The sequence below is a fragment of the Oncorhynchus masou genome, chromosome 29 (assembly GCF_036934945.1).
Source record: "Oncorhynchus masou masou isolate Uvic2021 chromosome 29, UVic_Omas_1.1, whole genome shotgun sequence".
NCBI classification, from domain to species: Eukaryota; Metazoa; Chordata; class Actinopteri; order Salmoniformes; family Salmonidae; genus Oncorhynchus; species Oncorhynchus masou.
In genome coordinates, this window is record NC_088240.1 from 64,582,692 (window position 1) to 64,599,816 (window position 17,125).

A 17,125-nucleotide genomic window follows, 5' to 3' on the forward strand; every position below is an offset into this window, starting at 1 on the left:
TCTGTGCTGGGTAAACAGTAGAGGGGCATTGAGTCACCGTCACAGGATGTCCTCCTTCCCCAAGAAGACTGATAAACACCCCCCCCCCATCTATGTGTGTTTGTTGTGTGTGTGTGTGTGGGGAGGGGGGTTGTTGATATGTAACAGTACAACTGTTACACAACAAGCACCCATGTTGAGGGAATATGTTTTTGAGACTTTGATTTGGAACTGGCAATCTTTTCTAATTTTATTGAAGTTTATCGAAGACTGCAGGAGAATGTTTGAATTTATGTTAAGGTGTGTGATGGTACTTTTATGTGCCAATTGAAATTGTTGTATTTGTTTTGTGTGAAGCAGAGAGAGCTCATGCCTCAGGTGAAAGCGCCTGCTATTTCCATAGAGCAGTGTGTGTGTGCCTGCCTGCCACTGCTACCCTGAATGAGCTGCAAGTGATCGTGTTCCTCATGGTGGTGGGCGGTCCTTGGGAGGGGGAGTGGAGAGGGAATGAGGGAGGGACCACTGAGTGAATCAACATCTCCCTCACTTGTTGAGGGGCAGTCAGTTAAACAGAAGGCACTCACTAGAACAGACACATACACGCTCACACACAGCACTCGCACTCTGGAGTAGCGCTTGGATTGGAGGGGGAGAGGGTTAACTGCACCTGTCCCACACACACACGCACACACACACAAATAAACACACTCACCCAGGGGAGAGATCATTCGGCCTTATGTGTGGCTGGGACCAAAGCTTCTCGGTGAGTACGCTAGTCAATGGAGAAACAGGGACTTGTAGAGAAAAAACGTTTGATTTTGGAATTTTCACTTTTATTTTAAGGAAAACATTTATTTAATTTCTTCTTAAATTATATTAGTTTTGAGGATTTTTAAAGTTGTGTATTAAATTTGTTTTGCTTGTAATAGTTGAACAAGCACCTTTCTAAATTAAACCAGTGACAACGAATATGAAGGTTTATTTTAGGAGTTATTTATGTAAGTCAAAGTTTTCTCCTTGTTTGTCAGGCCACTCCATTATGCAATGAGTTTGTTAAACTTTCATTATATTGTTGAATATAATATTTAAATGCAATAATTTTGAGTATTGAGGTTGTGTTTAAATTATTAATATCTTATTGCAGTTTGTCCACTTCAGCTGAATTGTTTGATTTATTAAAATTCTAAAATTGTCATTGGTTATAGCTTGCTACATTTAAAAAACAAAACTATATCAGTAGTGTTTATCGAATATTTTAAACAGAGATGTGTATTGTGAGAGTTGAATAAATCAGTTGCTTTTGGCCAGGTTCTCAGTTTCAGTATTCGTTTTGCACAGCTGTCATAGAAAGACAAATGTATTAGCAGGAACAGATTTTGACTAGTGTTTGGTATTATATTTATATATTTAAATCCCTTTCAAAGGATATTCATGATATCAATGTACAATAAATAATATCACAATATTAATAAATAATTTGAAATGATCTACTCTACATTGAAACGGAATATCCTATTTGTATTATCATTTCATGTATGTAATTACTTGGGATACTGTTTGTAGTACAATTTTATTTGAAATTAATGTTGGAAAAACATTTTGAAAAAGTGATTTGTTGTTCTGTTACTCTTCCGGAAGTTCATTAATTACACTAGTCTCCTCAGAGCCTGTTTTATAGGCTTGAGTGAATTTAGGGTCATGTTTTAATTTGGTCATGGCTTGGGGAATTTTGTCAAGCTTTAAGCTGTGGTTTAGTTTTGGAGATTGCTGGAGGGTTGAGTAGATCTCTGTTGGGGTTATGGTACGTTTTTCTTGAATGATATGTGAGTGACACCGTATAAGGTTACATTTCAGTCTATCATCGGACTTGAAATTTGACAATCTTTGTAGTGTATGATCATTCATTCTACGGACACTGTGTTTTTGTTGTGGGACAAGGATGTGTGTGTGAGATGGTCTTGGGTGGGGAGCGTTTGAAGTCTGTTTGTGCTGCTGTGGCCCCCCAAATGGAAAGGTTTGGCACTCCCTCCCCACTGTCCCACACACACGGATGATTTGCCTGTTCCGCTGCTCTGCCACTCTGCTTCCAATTTTAGCTCCATTCAGATGTAGACAGGACTTCCTTCCCCTGTTTGTGACTATTTTTCCACCCTGGGGGGAGAGGGCTAGGGACAGAGCATAAGGGAGAGGGGGATAAAGAAAGAAACAGGAGGATTAAGAGACTTATGTTGACAGTTTGACAAGGAGGGAGAATGAAGAAGGGTAGGCTAGATAGAAGTAGAGTTGGACAGAGAGGGAGAAGGGTACAGAGGGAATGAAGATAGTGAGGGAGGGTAGAGACCGAGGGGTAGCGTGGCTGGCCCTGACCTTATGCCATCTTACATAGCCCACGGAATGGACTCATAGCTTGGCTGCCATTGGTTAGGCCGTGTCAGCCTATCTGCACAAGTCATTGGTCAATCTGTCTTTCCCTGAGACACTAGCCGGATACGTATACAGTATATAACACATACAGACTCTTGGGTCACAACTCATCTGTAATAAAAAAAAAGGGATAGACTTTTCACTCTGGATTCAATAAGTATTCTTTAAAAAAAATCTGTAACTTATTTGAATAGAGTTGACGGTTTCCTGTGATTGAGTGTTTCCTTCTAAGTAGAGAGTAGAGGGGATCAGACTGTCCTGGGCTGGAGGCTAGTGGGGTCGGTCGACAGTGGCTCTTGTTCCCACAGAGAGAGCACAGACACTGTCTGCTTAGTCAGCCAGTCTCAAAGGAACTCGCCATTCACTGACTCATACTGGATAATAACGCTCCCATCTCTCTCTTTTTCTCCCCTTCAATTTTTTTCCTTTCTCCTTCTCTCCATCTCGGTCTTTCGCTTTCTTTTTTCTCACTCGCTCTCTTATCGCTTTCCTTTTCTCTCAGGCTACCTCTCATAGCTCGGCCATGTTGACTATTGAGGGGGCCCACACTGTAGAGCACGACAACGTCAAAATGGACACCGAACCCCATAGGGACACGGAAACCCAGATGGACACGAGATCCAAAATGGCCACCGACACAGACTCTAAGATGGAGGAGGCGGACATGATGAAGTGGACGGAGGTGGAGTTTGAGGAGAAGTGTACCTACATCGTCAAGGATACTCCGCGGGAGGCAGGGACAGAGAGCAAGGGGTTAACGAGAGCAGAGGCCTCACTGCCTCGTAACCTGGCCTTCAAACAACTAGCTGATTCCAAAGAGGTAGGAAGACACACACACACACACACACACACACACACAATCTGTAAACCCATATGCTCCCCAAACTCACATGACTCAACTGTAGGTAATATATGACAGCAGGAGAAGTCTCAGCCAGGGGGGATTGTGGTGAGGAGGGTGTCTCATTGTAAAAGATCACACACGGGAGCACGGCGATGACCTGTGTGTGTTGTAGGAGCGGTGTGTAAGCCCAGTGTGGAGGGGAATTCACACACACTCTCTCAGAGGTGTGATGCAGGTTGCTACAGAGCCTCTGCAGTGAGAAATGAGCTCCCACCCATCCATGAAGAGTCATTAATCATACTTAGCCATGCTGTTGACGGGAGATTCATCAACACATCCTGATAACCATTTACCCTACCTGTCTCTGTGTCTATCCCTCTATGTTCTCACACTAGTCAGTCCTACACTAGACCAGACCCAGCTCTCCCTACCTACATGCCTACCTCTGTCCAGATATCAACCTCTTCACAACCCAAACTGATTCCCAGTCAGTCTAACCGTTGAACCCTGTAGAATAAGTGTGACGAGGGGTCATGAGAGTAGGTGGGGAGCGTTTTGTGGTTTTAACCTGATCAAGACCGCATGATTTGGTTGCAATGAATAGATTTTCTTGTCATTGCTCATCTGTTTCTTATCACCCTGTGTGTGAGAATGAGTGTTTCCCACCACGTTTGTTTACGACCTGATACGGTATCCGTCAATATTTATCACCTTCACAGAAGCGACCACTAAGATTGAGGGAAAATAAGAGAGGAAAATGAGAGGATGTGGACAGAGTATAGCATTACCAGTGATGAAAGGATATTGACTTAGTCATTTAGGGAGCATTGTAAAGTCGGTTAATAAGTTATCCTCAAAACACCCCAAATCTTGAAGTGGTCTGGCCCTGGGATGGATATGGGAAGGGGGATTTCCCAATCCTTTAGGGAGGGTGTTTGTGTAGGATATGCATGAAGGGGAAAAGGGTGTGTGTGTGCGTACAAGTGTAGTCTGTGTAGGGGGTTTGGTGAATACATCAGAGTTTATCATGGTTAGGAGATTAGCTGAACGTCTAGGTTTGATAATCCCTCATTTTCAGACGGATGCACTTCCCTTGCTGTTCTTCCTTCCTCCCTCCCTCTATTTCAAGTTTTTTTTCCAATTATTTTGAAAGGAACAACAGCGCTTTAATATCAGGTGTGGATCTCTTTCTCCTTAAGGTGAACAGTCTGAGGTGAGTTGTTTTGATGTGGTAGGGTGTGTTGTGAGTGTCGTAAAGGGTGTCAGAGGGAGTGGCCCTGTGGTCAATTAGAAAGGAACAGAGGCGAGAAGGGGGAGATGCTTTGTGGCATAACCTGGGTGAGATGGAGGAAATAGAACTCTTTCCCTCAAGGTGTCTAACTCTTCCTGTTGGCACTGGATAAGGGTTAGGTGTGTGTTTGACTATTAAAACACACAGCAAATGTGGCTTGAGGAAAAAGTGTGACAGTCAAATTCCCAGCCTCGGCCGCTGGTTTTTCTAGTACTGAGTAGTAGTTATATACACACACACACACACACACACACAGAGAGGCAGCCTTGTTTGTTGATTTGATCATGATGATGGGTTCTTCCGGCCGTCTTCATGTGAAGACTCTGACCTCCTGGCAGGATGTGATAACGTAAATCCTCTAACCACCGAACATACACACACTGCAACTAATGGTCTTTATCGCTGTCCTGTAGGTGATTGGAGTGGCCAGCAGAGAGTACATCCCTAAAGGAACACGCTTCGGCCCCCTGGTGGGACAGAGCTACACTGCAGACAGCGTCCCCAAAGACGCCAACAGGAAGTACTTCTGGAGGGTGAGTGGTTTTCCCTCCTGTCCACTAACACACACACACACAAAGAGAGCAAGCGCTTCATTTTCAGTAAAAGACAGCCACAGAGGAAGAAAAACAACCATAGGTCATTTCCTGTTCCACTGACTGACTTCGTGTGACGTCACGGCCAGGGTCTCTGTGTTCTTCAGAAGTTTGTGTGTGTGGAGACGGAAGGGGTTTTCTCTCTAATCATTCTGAGACTAAGGCTCTCCACTCTGTGTGTGTGTGTGTGTGTGTGTGGTGCATACTTGTCACTAACACACACCCTCAACTCCTATTTCATCATGATAAATCTGCTGGGTAAAGCCTGTTATTCAGTAGTGGTTGTCTGATCAGTAAGTGTGGCAGCTAGTACAGTAAGAACTGTAGTGGAACAAGGGAGTAATATGACAATTTTACACTGTACACAGGAACAGGGCTACGGCGTCATCGTTCCGGGAAGTGACAATGTAGCACTCATACACACACAGGCACTCACCTAGATTCAACAACATCCCAAAGCTATGTGTTCCATTCATGTACCTCGCTCAGGCAAGACACAACAGAGTTATAGACCTCTCTCTCTCGTTGATGTCCACAATCAGATAGAGAGAGTGGTCTGAGTGGAGAGAGGGGGAAGACTCCGAATGAGTGTCGGTGCCATTGTCGGTGTGACGTATTCTCTGACTCAACTCTTTTGGATGTGTATAAGAGAGGCTCCTACTCTGTCGGTCTCGCCATCCCTCAGTCTGTATAACTGGCTATAAGGTCTGGAGTGGAGGGGGAGAGAGATTTAACGAGTCTACACTTTAATGATATTACACTCACGCTGCTGATAATATGATTCGTCGACATATTTAGCCGTTACTCAGCACTGTTTTTCTGGAGCGTTCTAAACTTGCCGTTGAGACTTCCTTGCCCGTTAACCTTTGACCATTTCCCGACTCTCCGTCTCCTCAGATCTACTCGCAGGGCAACTTCCACCACTTTGTGGACGGCCTGGACGAGGAGCGGTCTAACTGGATGCGCTACGTCAACCCGGACCACTCGGCAGGGGAGCAAAACCTGGCAGCGTGCCAGAATGGCACGAACATCTACTTCTACACGGTGAGGGCCATCCCCCCTGGCACCGAGCTGCTGGTGTGGTACTGCCCAGAGTTCGCTCACCGCCTCCACTACCCGCCTTCTGGAGAGCTCATGATGCAGAAACTCAGTAAGTCCTATCATATGAAACCTTATTACATAGATGTTATACAATGATAATCATATACTGTATGCAATGATTTATTACATAGTAATAACGCTGTATCCTTGGAAGTATAGTGTACAATTGGTATTATGTTTAACTTTCTATGGTCTTGTGTGTGTGATTTTTATTTAGCACCTACCTACTCAGTGTTGGTGTGTGTCGTGAGAGTGTATATTTGTGAGAGCCTGACAGTATTTCTGAGGGGAGCCACATCTCCTTCCTCTCTGAACATCTGCCTGGCATTAACACACAGCCCCTCGACCTTTCATCTCTGCCAGCGCCACCATTGCATGTGTGTGATCACTAGTCATAAAGTGACTAGTCTAAATGCAAATATGAATATGTGTGAGGAAGCAAAAAAGAGTGAGAGAGCACCAGACAGAGTTAGAAGGGGAGGGAGGTAGGGATGGGAGGAAGGAGCCAGCATTCTGCCTCCAGGTGTGGTAGGTAGTGACTCCAGTTCCCCGGGAGATGCACATCTCCTGGGGCAGAGACACAGGGGCCTGGGCCCCCTCATGGTACTGGCCCCTCTGGCTCCCACTTTTTCTCTATGGCCCCTGTAATTAAACCACCCCACTACCACAGGGGCCTCTGTTGACCTGGGAATGACATCATAATTACCTTTCTATTCTCTCTGTCTCGGTCCATCTCTCTCCCTGTGTCTTTCTCCATTAACCCAGTCATAGTAGAACCAGACGTATGTTTGGTTGGTTGTGTGAGTCAGCAGAACTGGCTGGTCTGAAATGACTGAACTGGAGCTCTTCTCCCACTCGCTCTCCTCTTGGTGTGACAGCTGTTGTTTTTCTCCATATTTGTGTGTGTTACACGCTTACACAATCAGCCTTCCTTAAAACGACAAGCTTTGCACAGACATATGGCACCTGTTTAGCATTTCCTGTTCTAAATGTGTATGCGTTCAAACGCATACTATCCTACTCACACCCTCTCCCTTGCATGCAAGGACACACATACCCGGAGAGGCATTTCATTCCAACACACTCACTCTTTTAATCTCAAAAGTGTGTGCGTGCGTGTGGGATGAGCTGACGGCTCCTTGGCCCTTCTCCTTAATTTATTTGGCACTTTAAAAGTGGAGAGACGGAGGGAAGAGAGGAGAGGAAGAAAAGCGTCCCCTCCATTGACTACTTGAACTTCCTGGCGGCGGGGCCGTGCTGACAGATTGATATCTCCAAGATGGCCACCCTGTTTGTTTTCTGAAAGAAAGGAGGGCTGGGAGTGGTGTTATCTGAGGGTGAGGACAGGGAAGAGGAGAGGGGGGAGGCACTGATAACCTCTGTGTTTACACACTGCCGCTGTAGTGGTGTGGGGGTCACTGTGTGTGTGTTTTGAAAGTCTGTCGAGTAATTAAGTGCTGGAAAGCTTAATGTATATACATGTTTTTGGACACACACACACAGATTTGTGACCCTCTAGTAAAAGTTCAATGGGTAGTAAATGGATGGGATTATTGATGTCCACTCTAAATCCCGACTGATGGAGGTTTAACAGGTGAGGATGTGTTAACCGACACGCAGAGGCTTTTAGCGTGTGTGTGTGTAGCCTGGAAGCGCTTGCAGTAATCCCATCTTTTATCATGTGGAGGTGACAGTAGGTGCAAGGGAGGAAGAAGCTCTCCCAGTTAACCTTTGACCTGGAAACAATAGCAAACTAGAAGGAATCCTGGGTGGTTGTTTTTACTTCTACCTAAAGGACTGATAAAAGTCCAAAGGTGTAGGATAGGAAGTGTGTTTTTGTGTTAATGGAATGTGATTGAAGGGTCCTTCTTTGGGTCGTGAGTGTGCATGCTGGAGATGATGAGCAAACCTATCAAACAAAGGCCTCTGTCAGGAAGTGTCAGGAGTGTGTGTGTGTGATTGAGAGAGTCAGGTGGAGAGGGCAGGTTGAGGCCAAACTTGAGAGGAAACTTTCAATCAGCCCTGCCCCCATTTGGATTTTATCTTGATTTTTATCTGCCCCCAGACCACCACCTCCCACACACACACACACCCTGCCCAGAGGCAGCTGTCACGCCTCACTTCCTGTCTTTTAGCCCTCCGTGATCGTTCGTCAAATCTGTCACGCTAATTGAACCACTGTTACAGTGTTCCTAACCCTCCCTCCCCACCTCTACAGCTGAAAGACCATTATTTCTCCTAAGGTAAAGACATGTCTAGATAAGTTTTTCCTGTGCGCAATTCTCCTGACACCAAGTCAAAGGGAAACGTGGTCTTCAGTCAGAGGGAGAACAGTGTGTCTGACCTCTCTCTCTCCCTCTACAGAGCAGTCTCTGCTGGAAGCCAAGCAGCAGGCCAGTGAGGAGCATGTCAGCAGCAGCAGCGCCCCAGTCAAGATAGAACACAGTGTCTCCTCCATCCTCGGGGGCCCCACCACCTCTAGCAAGAGGGAGCCCAGCCGGCCACTGGCCACGCGACCCCGCTGTGCCGACAGCCCCGATCGGCCCCTGTACCCCCGTGCCCTCTACCCCCCATTCCGCCCCCACCCGCATCTAACGGAAGAGTTCCTGAGCCTTAAGACCAGCCCGGTACAGTTTTGTTACACAGCAATCAGATCACCAGGCAACCAGTCGTCGGCGACCCCGAGTCCGTCGGCGCGGAGCAGTCCGGAGAGTAGCCCCGATGGTAGCCCCGCAGCTCCCCAACCCACACCCCCATCCTCCTCTTTTTACTCCCGAGGTTTGGGTCCCTTCCCAGGCTACTCTCCACCAGCCGCCCCCTTTCCTCGCCCTTCTACCCTCCCGGCCCCCACTACTCCCGCTACATGCTACCCCACCACTACCCACTACCTGGGGGTGGGGTACCCGCTGTCGGGGGCATGTTTCCAAGAATGTACCCTCTCTTCAGCAGCCTGCTGCCCCCCAACATGCCCCTGCTGCCTGGGGAGGCGGGGAGCAGGTTCTTCCTACCTAACTCCTCCCACCCCTCATTCTCCACCCACCGGGACTTCCTCCTCTCCGCCACCACCAGTGCCTTCTCAGCCGCCACCACCCTCGGGGACAAAGCCGCCCCCCACTACCCCCATCACCCCTACTCTGGCCATGATCATCCTCACCCACACGGGCACCCCCACGCCCCCACCAGCGGCTCACCTACAGCGGGCACAGCCGCCCCTAGCGAGCACATGCCCACCAAGCCTACCTCAGCCTTACTGGGCAGCGCCAGCGGCCGGCAGGAGGAGGCCATGAACCTGAGCAAGATGAAGCGTGGTGGTGGCTCTACAGGCTACAAGACCCTGCCTTACCCACTCAAGAAGCAGAACGGCAAGATCAAGTACGAGTGTAACGTCTGCAGCAAGACCTTCGGCCAACTCTCTAACCTCAAGGTGAGACTGGAGACATTCTGTTCACTCCCTTCATTCCATGCATCCAGACTACTTTGTGTTCCCTTGCATTGAACCCAACTGACGTAATGTTGTCCCTGCTGTGTGTAGGTGCACTTGCGTGTCCACAGCGGTGAGCGGCCCTTCAAGTGTTCGACCTGCAGTAAGGGCTTCACCCAGCTGGCCCACCTGCAGAAACACTTCCTGGTGCACACTGGAGAGAAGCCCCATGAGTGCTCGGTAAAGACCACCACCATATGCTAGTTGCTAAGTCTGTTAAGCTAGCTAGCTGCTGCATATACATAAGCAATGCTGAACTAACCTCCTCTAACCCTTCACTTGTCCTCTTTCCCCCCAGGTGTGCCATAAGCGCTTCAGCAGCACCAGCAACCTAAAGACCCACCTGCGCCTCCACTCGGGTGAGAAGCCCTACTCGTGCAAGCTCTGCCCTGCCAAGTTCACCCAGTTTGTCCACCTCAAGCTGCACAAGCGCCTTCACTCCCGCGAGCGGCCACACAAGTGCCCCCACTGCCACCGCCACTACATTCACCTGTGCAGCCTGCGGCTACACCTGAAGGGCTACTGTCTGGCTGCCGTCACCTCCTCAGGTGGCCCCACCCCCAGCCCCTCCACCCAGGAAGAGCTCCAGCGCATCAATGAGGAGATTGAGCGCTTCGACATGAGCGACCACGCTGAGAGGCTGGACCAGCTCCAGGGAGGGGTTGAGGTTGAGGCTGTCCTGGAGAAGCAGGTCCTGGGGATGCTGTGGAGGGAGATGGACCTCAAGACCTCCGGCTACCACCACCACAAGGGCGGCGCCAGTGAGCTCCAGTCTACAGGTTACGGCCTGTACAATTCAGTCAATGAGACGTCGGTTATCAAACTGCGCCGAAGCAGTCCACTTCTTCCTTCCAACGTCACGATCAAGCAGGAGTCCGAGGAACAGGCTTGAGCTCACCGTTTGAAGGACGTTGAGTCAGACTGTGGCTCTGAGAACTTGGTTAGCAGGAGCAACGAGTGTAAATATATTTTGATGGTTGTAGCGAACTTTCAGGGACTTATGTACTCAGGGCTCCAAGAGACACTGTCCCCAGATTACTTAACTGTTCCACTGTGTCCTATACTTAAGACAGGACAATCATCCACCCATATCATTGTTATTATTACTGTTTGTTTTCAATGTTATTTTTGTTGAATTTATTATATAACCTCCTTAATTTATTATGCAATTATTCTGTCTTCGAAAAGCAATATGTGGAAGTGATGTTTACAATGACCAGGTAATTCATTGTAATTTACTGTTTGTTTTTCTTATTTTGATTTCACTCTGGGGCCATTTCTTTGTAGATACTTTCTCTCTCTGCCTGTATCCATCCTGTGTGACCTGTTGAGAAGCAGGGGTGCCTACTTTTATTTTTAAAATTGTATTTAAACAATATAGCAGGTTAAAAAGGGTCAAAGGTCGCAACTTTGTTTTGCCAAAGGTGAACACAAACTTTTGTTTAGAAAGAAAAGGCATTGCTTGACCTTCTGACCCTTCCAGCAAGCTTCTCTATGTCCACACTCATCCTGAGTTCTACAAAAAAGGGCATTTTTGGTTTTATGTATTTTCAACAACGGTTACCTCAGTGTGTGTATGATTGTGAGAATGTGTGTCTGTACGTTCAGAGGGAAGCTGAAGGAGAGTGTGTTTTCTATTTATTGCTTTTGCTACTTGAAGAAGAAACCAAAATGAGCTGGAGTGCAGCTCCACATGATCCAAAGAGCAGGAAAGTCTGCTCAATATGTAGCATATAAAGACTGCGAGTCCAGGAATCCTTCCCCCCCAACAGTCCAAGGGAACTTCAATACACTGTTAATAGCAAAAGGAAACACTGTAAAGTTTACTTGGCTTTAGTTTCAAACACACCAAAAAGAGACTTAAATTATTGAAAAGAAGACCAAGAGAATACTGTTTGTCTGTGATGAAGTGTTAGCTCTTTAGCTGTGGTTTAGTTTGAGAAAAATGTATCCCCCTTCTCATTTTTAAATGGCACAGACCAAAGCACCTTGGCCTTCTTATGCACTGGCCCCTCCCCTTTATGACTTAAGTGCCGGTGCTTGCTCCTCCCACTATTCAATATGATTGGACTGTTATAATGGCTTTAAGACGACATATGGTTTGTCTCCATAGCAACTGTGAGCCCAGGCCAGTGACCTGGAAGCAGTTGCACATCAGCCCCCATCCCTTCCCTTTTTTCTCTCTCCCTCCAAACCTGAAGTATGACCAAATCATCCCCTTTCATCTTTAGCCCTAGAGGAGAAAAAAAATACTATCTCTGTTTACATACTCGTTTACATTGTTATTTATGTGCAAAATGTAAATTTATGATAAATGTCCACAGTTCTAATCGGACTATTTTGTGTGACTATTTTGTTTTTATCTGCCTCCTGTTTTGGGTATTGTGCTTTAGGAGAAGCAGCTAGTAGACATTAGGGTCTCAGTATTCTATGGCTTCCGGTAGATCATGTTGCTTCCACCTCATGTAGCCCCAGATCAGTGATCATGGAGGAAAGGACAGAAGGAGAGGTAGCTAGTTAAAACTAATGAGACACCACTTTGCCGAGGACAATATGAGGCATCATCAAAGTGGTATGCATATGCCTTTTGGTTTAGATCAAGACACTGGAAGAAGTTCCAAGGGATGGAATGAATGGAGAATAGTGTATTTAGAAGAGGCACAAACCTTTCATGTTACATCAACACAAGATATCTATGAATGTTCTAGTCCATGTATGCATGGTCGGTATGTAGTAAAGAAGAATGGAGGTTTGTCATTTTTGCGGGCCGTGCAAAGCTAAAAGAGAGGAAAAGGAAATAGGAGTACATTTGGAACACATCCCCTTGCCCCACGGCAATAGTAACTGTGGTCGGTATTTTATCCTCAGTTTAGCCTGCACTATTTTCTCATGAGCAGACCCTCATTGAAAAAGTGAATAATTCGGTACAGACTGCAGGCTCTGCACAATCAAACCCAGTGTAGTAACACAGCAGCATAACACGACCATGAGGAAAACAGGTAAGTAAAACAGCAGAATGGTTTTGGGCAGTGTAAAAAAAAAAAAAAAACTAGACATCCCCTTACTCTGGTTTCAGAGTAAGGCACAAGCCGGTAACTGCCAAAATAAAGGAAACACCAACAACGTGCTTAAAGGGGATGTCTAATGTAAAAGTTAAGCTAGCACAGCTGATGAGCTATTCATGTTTCTAACCTAGCATTTATTTGGTTTATTTCAAGACTAGCTGGAATGTAGCCAGTACCATTTGCCTATAAACTTGCTCCTGTTTGTGAATCTTCTTCATTAGCAAATAAGAACTGTCGTCTGGGTTTGTAGCGTAGCCTACGTGCTCTTTGTCAAACCGAAAACATCCTGTGCTCTCACCTTCTGACTCAACGGTTTTTGCTTTAACGTAGCATGGGCTATTTGGTCTCTCTCCAACATCCTATTATTACTATCAGGGAAACTGAACAATCAGATGTTGACACAGCAATTTCCACTGTCCCAGCTAGCATGACTTAGGGATGGTACTTTTTTTTGACTGAGTGGGCGAAAACAGATTTACCGGGCTTCCCTACACCTAACTGGGGACCGCACCTCAACTGGTTGGTAGTGTGAGTAACACGTTTATGGTGTTGTCAAACATTGTGAAATTAAATATTTTTTGGTGGAATCACACTTGACACGCACACATTGATGCTATTCATGTTACTAAACGAATATTGGATGTAATCTCTTAAACTCAGTTGGCAACAAGTTGCCTCATAAAACAGTATGGCTCTGGGCTTTACAACTCTCTACCTTTCTTTCACTCTCACAGACACACACACACACATACACACACTCTAGCTGTGTGACAGAGGAGTAAATATAGCCAAGCGATAGTTTACATACAAATACACACAAAAGGGTCAGTTGTATTTAGCGTCTCCATCTACAAGTTAATGTTCTCGCCACAAGACTCCTTGGTTATGTGCACTTAGTTTCTATCAATGAAACCGTAGACGAAACAGACGCCCAGACACACACACATACGCACACAATGAAACACCGACTTGTGAGTTTCTTTCCAGCATGACGCCATTGATGAGGATGTTTCCGGAAAACAAACCCTAGCTTTGCCGTAAATATACTGTAACAAGGACTGCATTACGCAAGCAGAAGGGGGGTCATCAAACTCAATGGGATGTGATTCAAAAGTGATACATCTCTCTCCGCCTCATAGAACTTCCCGAACCTGTCCCCTTTAGCCCATCTTGACAGGAATTCGACCCCGTTTTAGGATGAAAACAGAAACCAGATGAGGACCAGAAGAGGCGAGCCTTAGTTACAGATAAGGACCAGAACACATGGTGACCGGGTCATATGGACCGCAGAGAAGGGAGAAATTATGAGAAGTACAGTACAGTTGGTAACTTGAACACATGGACAGACCGCTGTGCAACTAGCATCTGGGAAACAAGAGAAACTGTGGTTGAATACAAAGGAGCAGCAAATGAAGCTCCTCTGTCCCAATGAAGCTAGAGGCTGAACAAAGATGGCTGCAGCGATGTAGTGCTGAGTCACCGCCATCGAGGTGGCATGTGTCTAATCTGCATATGTGTGCAAGCATGTGAGTGTGTGTCTATGCGAGGTGCAGATTTCTCACAGATGTATTTATTTATTTAACCTGTATTTAACTAGGCAAGTCAGTTAAGAACAAATTGTTATTTACAATGACGGCCAAACCCTCCCCTAACCCGGATGACACTGGGCCAATTGTGTGCCACCCCAGGCTTGAATAGATTTGCTGAGACACCCCCAAAAAACGAATTTATATGAATGAACGTCTTTACATAACCACGAGAAAGGACCTGAATATGGATTAGGCCTATAAATTTAGTATGGCCGCTTTTTTATAACATTTTAGTTTAAGTAGGTCTAACGTGATGCTATAAAAACATAAAGTGCATATTTTTCTCTAATGACCATGTAATAAAAACATTGCAACTCACCATGTCGCTGAATCAGTGGGAACCCTGAGCTTGTTTCCCGGCAACAAGACGGTCCCATCTAGGGGTGATGGGAGACAGTGACATCCGGGTGTTCCTTATGTCCAGTCTTTTTTCTGAAAGAGGAATCTGCAGCGGCTCTCGGAACTCAAACACTCTGGCAAGCGATCTCCCCCTGGATAGCCTCGTTAGATAGCATATCTCCACATACTACGCACAGGGGGCTTGGAGCATGCGAGCCACCTGTTGCAATAAAGCCATATTTTAGGGAGGACTCATATTTTCTATTGAATTAGGCTTTTTTTTTTGCAGTCTCGGGCTCAGCTGTCTCTGTATTATCAACATCGTCGTTGGGCCTTTTACCTCCCTTACCCCTTCCGGAGAAGCGCTCCAGCGCCGTTTGTTTGTTTATATTTATGTCAGCTAACGAAGCTAGCTAGTAGTACAAAGTTGGCGGGCAACACAGCTCGCCGCGCGCGTATTTCTCAAGTTCAAAATCTGTAAACTGTTGTGGGCGTGACAGAGATATTAGTGGTGAGAAAAGGACCAACAGACTGCACCAAGTTCAATGTAATTACTGCTCAAATAGCCTATAATTGTATATCATTCTTATTTTATTTGATCAATAAAACAAAGATATATATATTTATCCTTTCTGTGTCCTTTCTGGACCGGCCTGGTGGTTGGGGACAGCTGCCTTACGGGACTAGTGGTCCACAGATTTGTCATCGGCTCTATCCAGATGACACAGATGGAGGAAGGATGGGAAGGGGAGTGAGTTGTTCGGGCATTTTAGCAATTAGTGTTCAGCTGTGTGAATTTACGAGCCACATGTGAAGACCTCCGATTAAGAATTATGATTACCTTCCCTCGCTTCCTGCCACCAAACACCGCTCCTTTTGCCTCCCTCCCGGCTCAGACACTGTACGTGACACGCACACATAAACTCTCTCCGTACCACATCATATGCACATATGCAAACAATATCCTCGCTACTTCAATGAGAGAGGTTATGTATTATGTGTGACTGTAATTGTGTGTGAAGGGGGCTTATAGCTGGTGCTATATATCAATGTGGATTAGTGTAGTGTGAGTATGTATGGGTTTTGTGAGCAGGCCCTAAATTAACACATGCCACCTACCAAATGCAGGTAGATTTTGGCATTGGTGGGTATAAGATGTCCAGTTCACCAGCCATGTTGGAGGGTGGTGGTCAGGGCTCCACAATGGGAGCATTTCACTCGCATTTAGAAATATAAATAGTAAAGTATGATCACATGTATAGCTAAATATATGCTGCAGTAGCTGTTTTCAAAGTATTTCAGCTGTTTTGTTTCATAGCTGGTAAATTAAATGCACAAAGTCAAAGAACTGCGAATCCTACAGACCAGGGTTTCCCAACGTTTTTTTTGCCCTAGTACTACACAGCGGATTCAAATAATCAAATTTTGATGATGAGTTGGCTATTTTAATCAGCTGTGTAGTGCTAGGGCAAAAACCAAAACGTGCACCCAGGGGGGCCCCCAAGAAATCCTGCAAGTATAGCCGCATATCCCTCCTCACGCTGCAACACTACCTGGCTGTGTGCACGTGAAGAGTTTAGTGAAAGAAGGGTTGTGCACAGGCATAAAAGTTTATCTAATTTACTTGAAACACACGTCTTCTGAAATTATACTTTGTCCTTGTGTTTCTTGACTATTTACATGGTTTGGTTCACAAGTTTTTTTTTTTTTTCAATGTTTGCGTTTCAACTGCTAGGGAAGAGAAGACAACGCGGCTATTCGTCAGATCCTCAGTCTTACAGGCACATGACTCCCTAGTCACGTTACCACGGTAATCTCCCACCTCTTTTTTGTTGGTCAAAATAACGTTTTAATGAAAATATGTAATTCATTGTTATTTTAATATGTTGGTAACAGTTTTGTAAAAGCAATTAGGCAAGCGAGGCAGTGCTGTATCATGTTCGGCCCGGCGCGATAGCAAAGGACCAGTCAACCCATCTACCTGTGACTGTATTTATGATACAGATCCGCCTCTTGTTCCCAACCGCTTAATTATCCACCCCATTTTCGAACGGTGCAATAGGCACAGCCAAAAAACGGAAGTGATGTATTTTTTAATTTTTATTAACAAATATCAACAAACAATATTCATTTACACGTTTTAATTGCCCATTTTCATTGTCGTTAAAGTAGTGCCATACAGTTTGAATGTATTTATAGAGTGAAAAAAAATAGATTTTGAATTAGACATTTGCATTTGTGACCTCCCAATCTTAAAAGGGTAGATGAACATTGTCTCATCTGTGATACTTTGGTTAGGACTCAGGTCACCCCCCCAAAAAATGAAATTAAACAATATATCACATTAATTTTTACTAGTAATACATTTGTTTTAGAAACATTACTAAGCATTCTCATCCGTTTTCTTGGTGTAACAATA

General features: G+C 45.6%; 1 protein-coding gene across 1 annotated transcript; it reads left to right on the forward strand.

The window, feature by feature from the left end:
• The first annotated feature begins 557 nt into the window (after positions 1-557).
• Positions 558-12,048, forward strand: LOC135520276 (PR domain zinc finger protein 1-like). Its single transcript, XM_064945700.1, is given in 8 exon segments — positions 558-742; positions 2,906-3,223; positions 4,952-5,071; positions 6,029-6,281; positions 8,597-9,046; positions 9,049-9,656; positions 9,765-9,893; positions 10,012-12,048. Coding segments are annotated over 8 exon segments (2,499 nt in total). The 5' UTR covers positions 558-715; the 3' UTR covers positions 10,606-12,048.
• Positions 12,049-17,125: the final 5,077 nt, after the last annotated feature.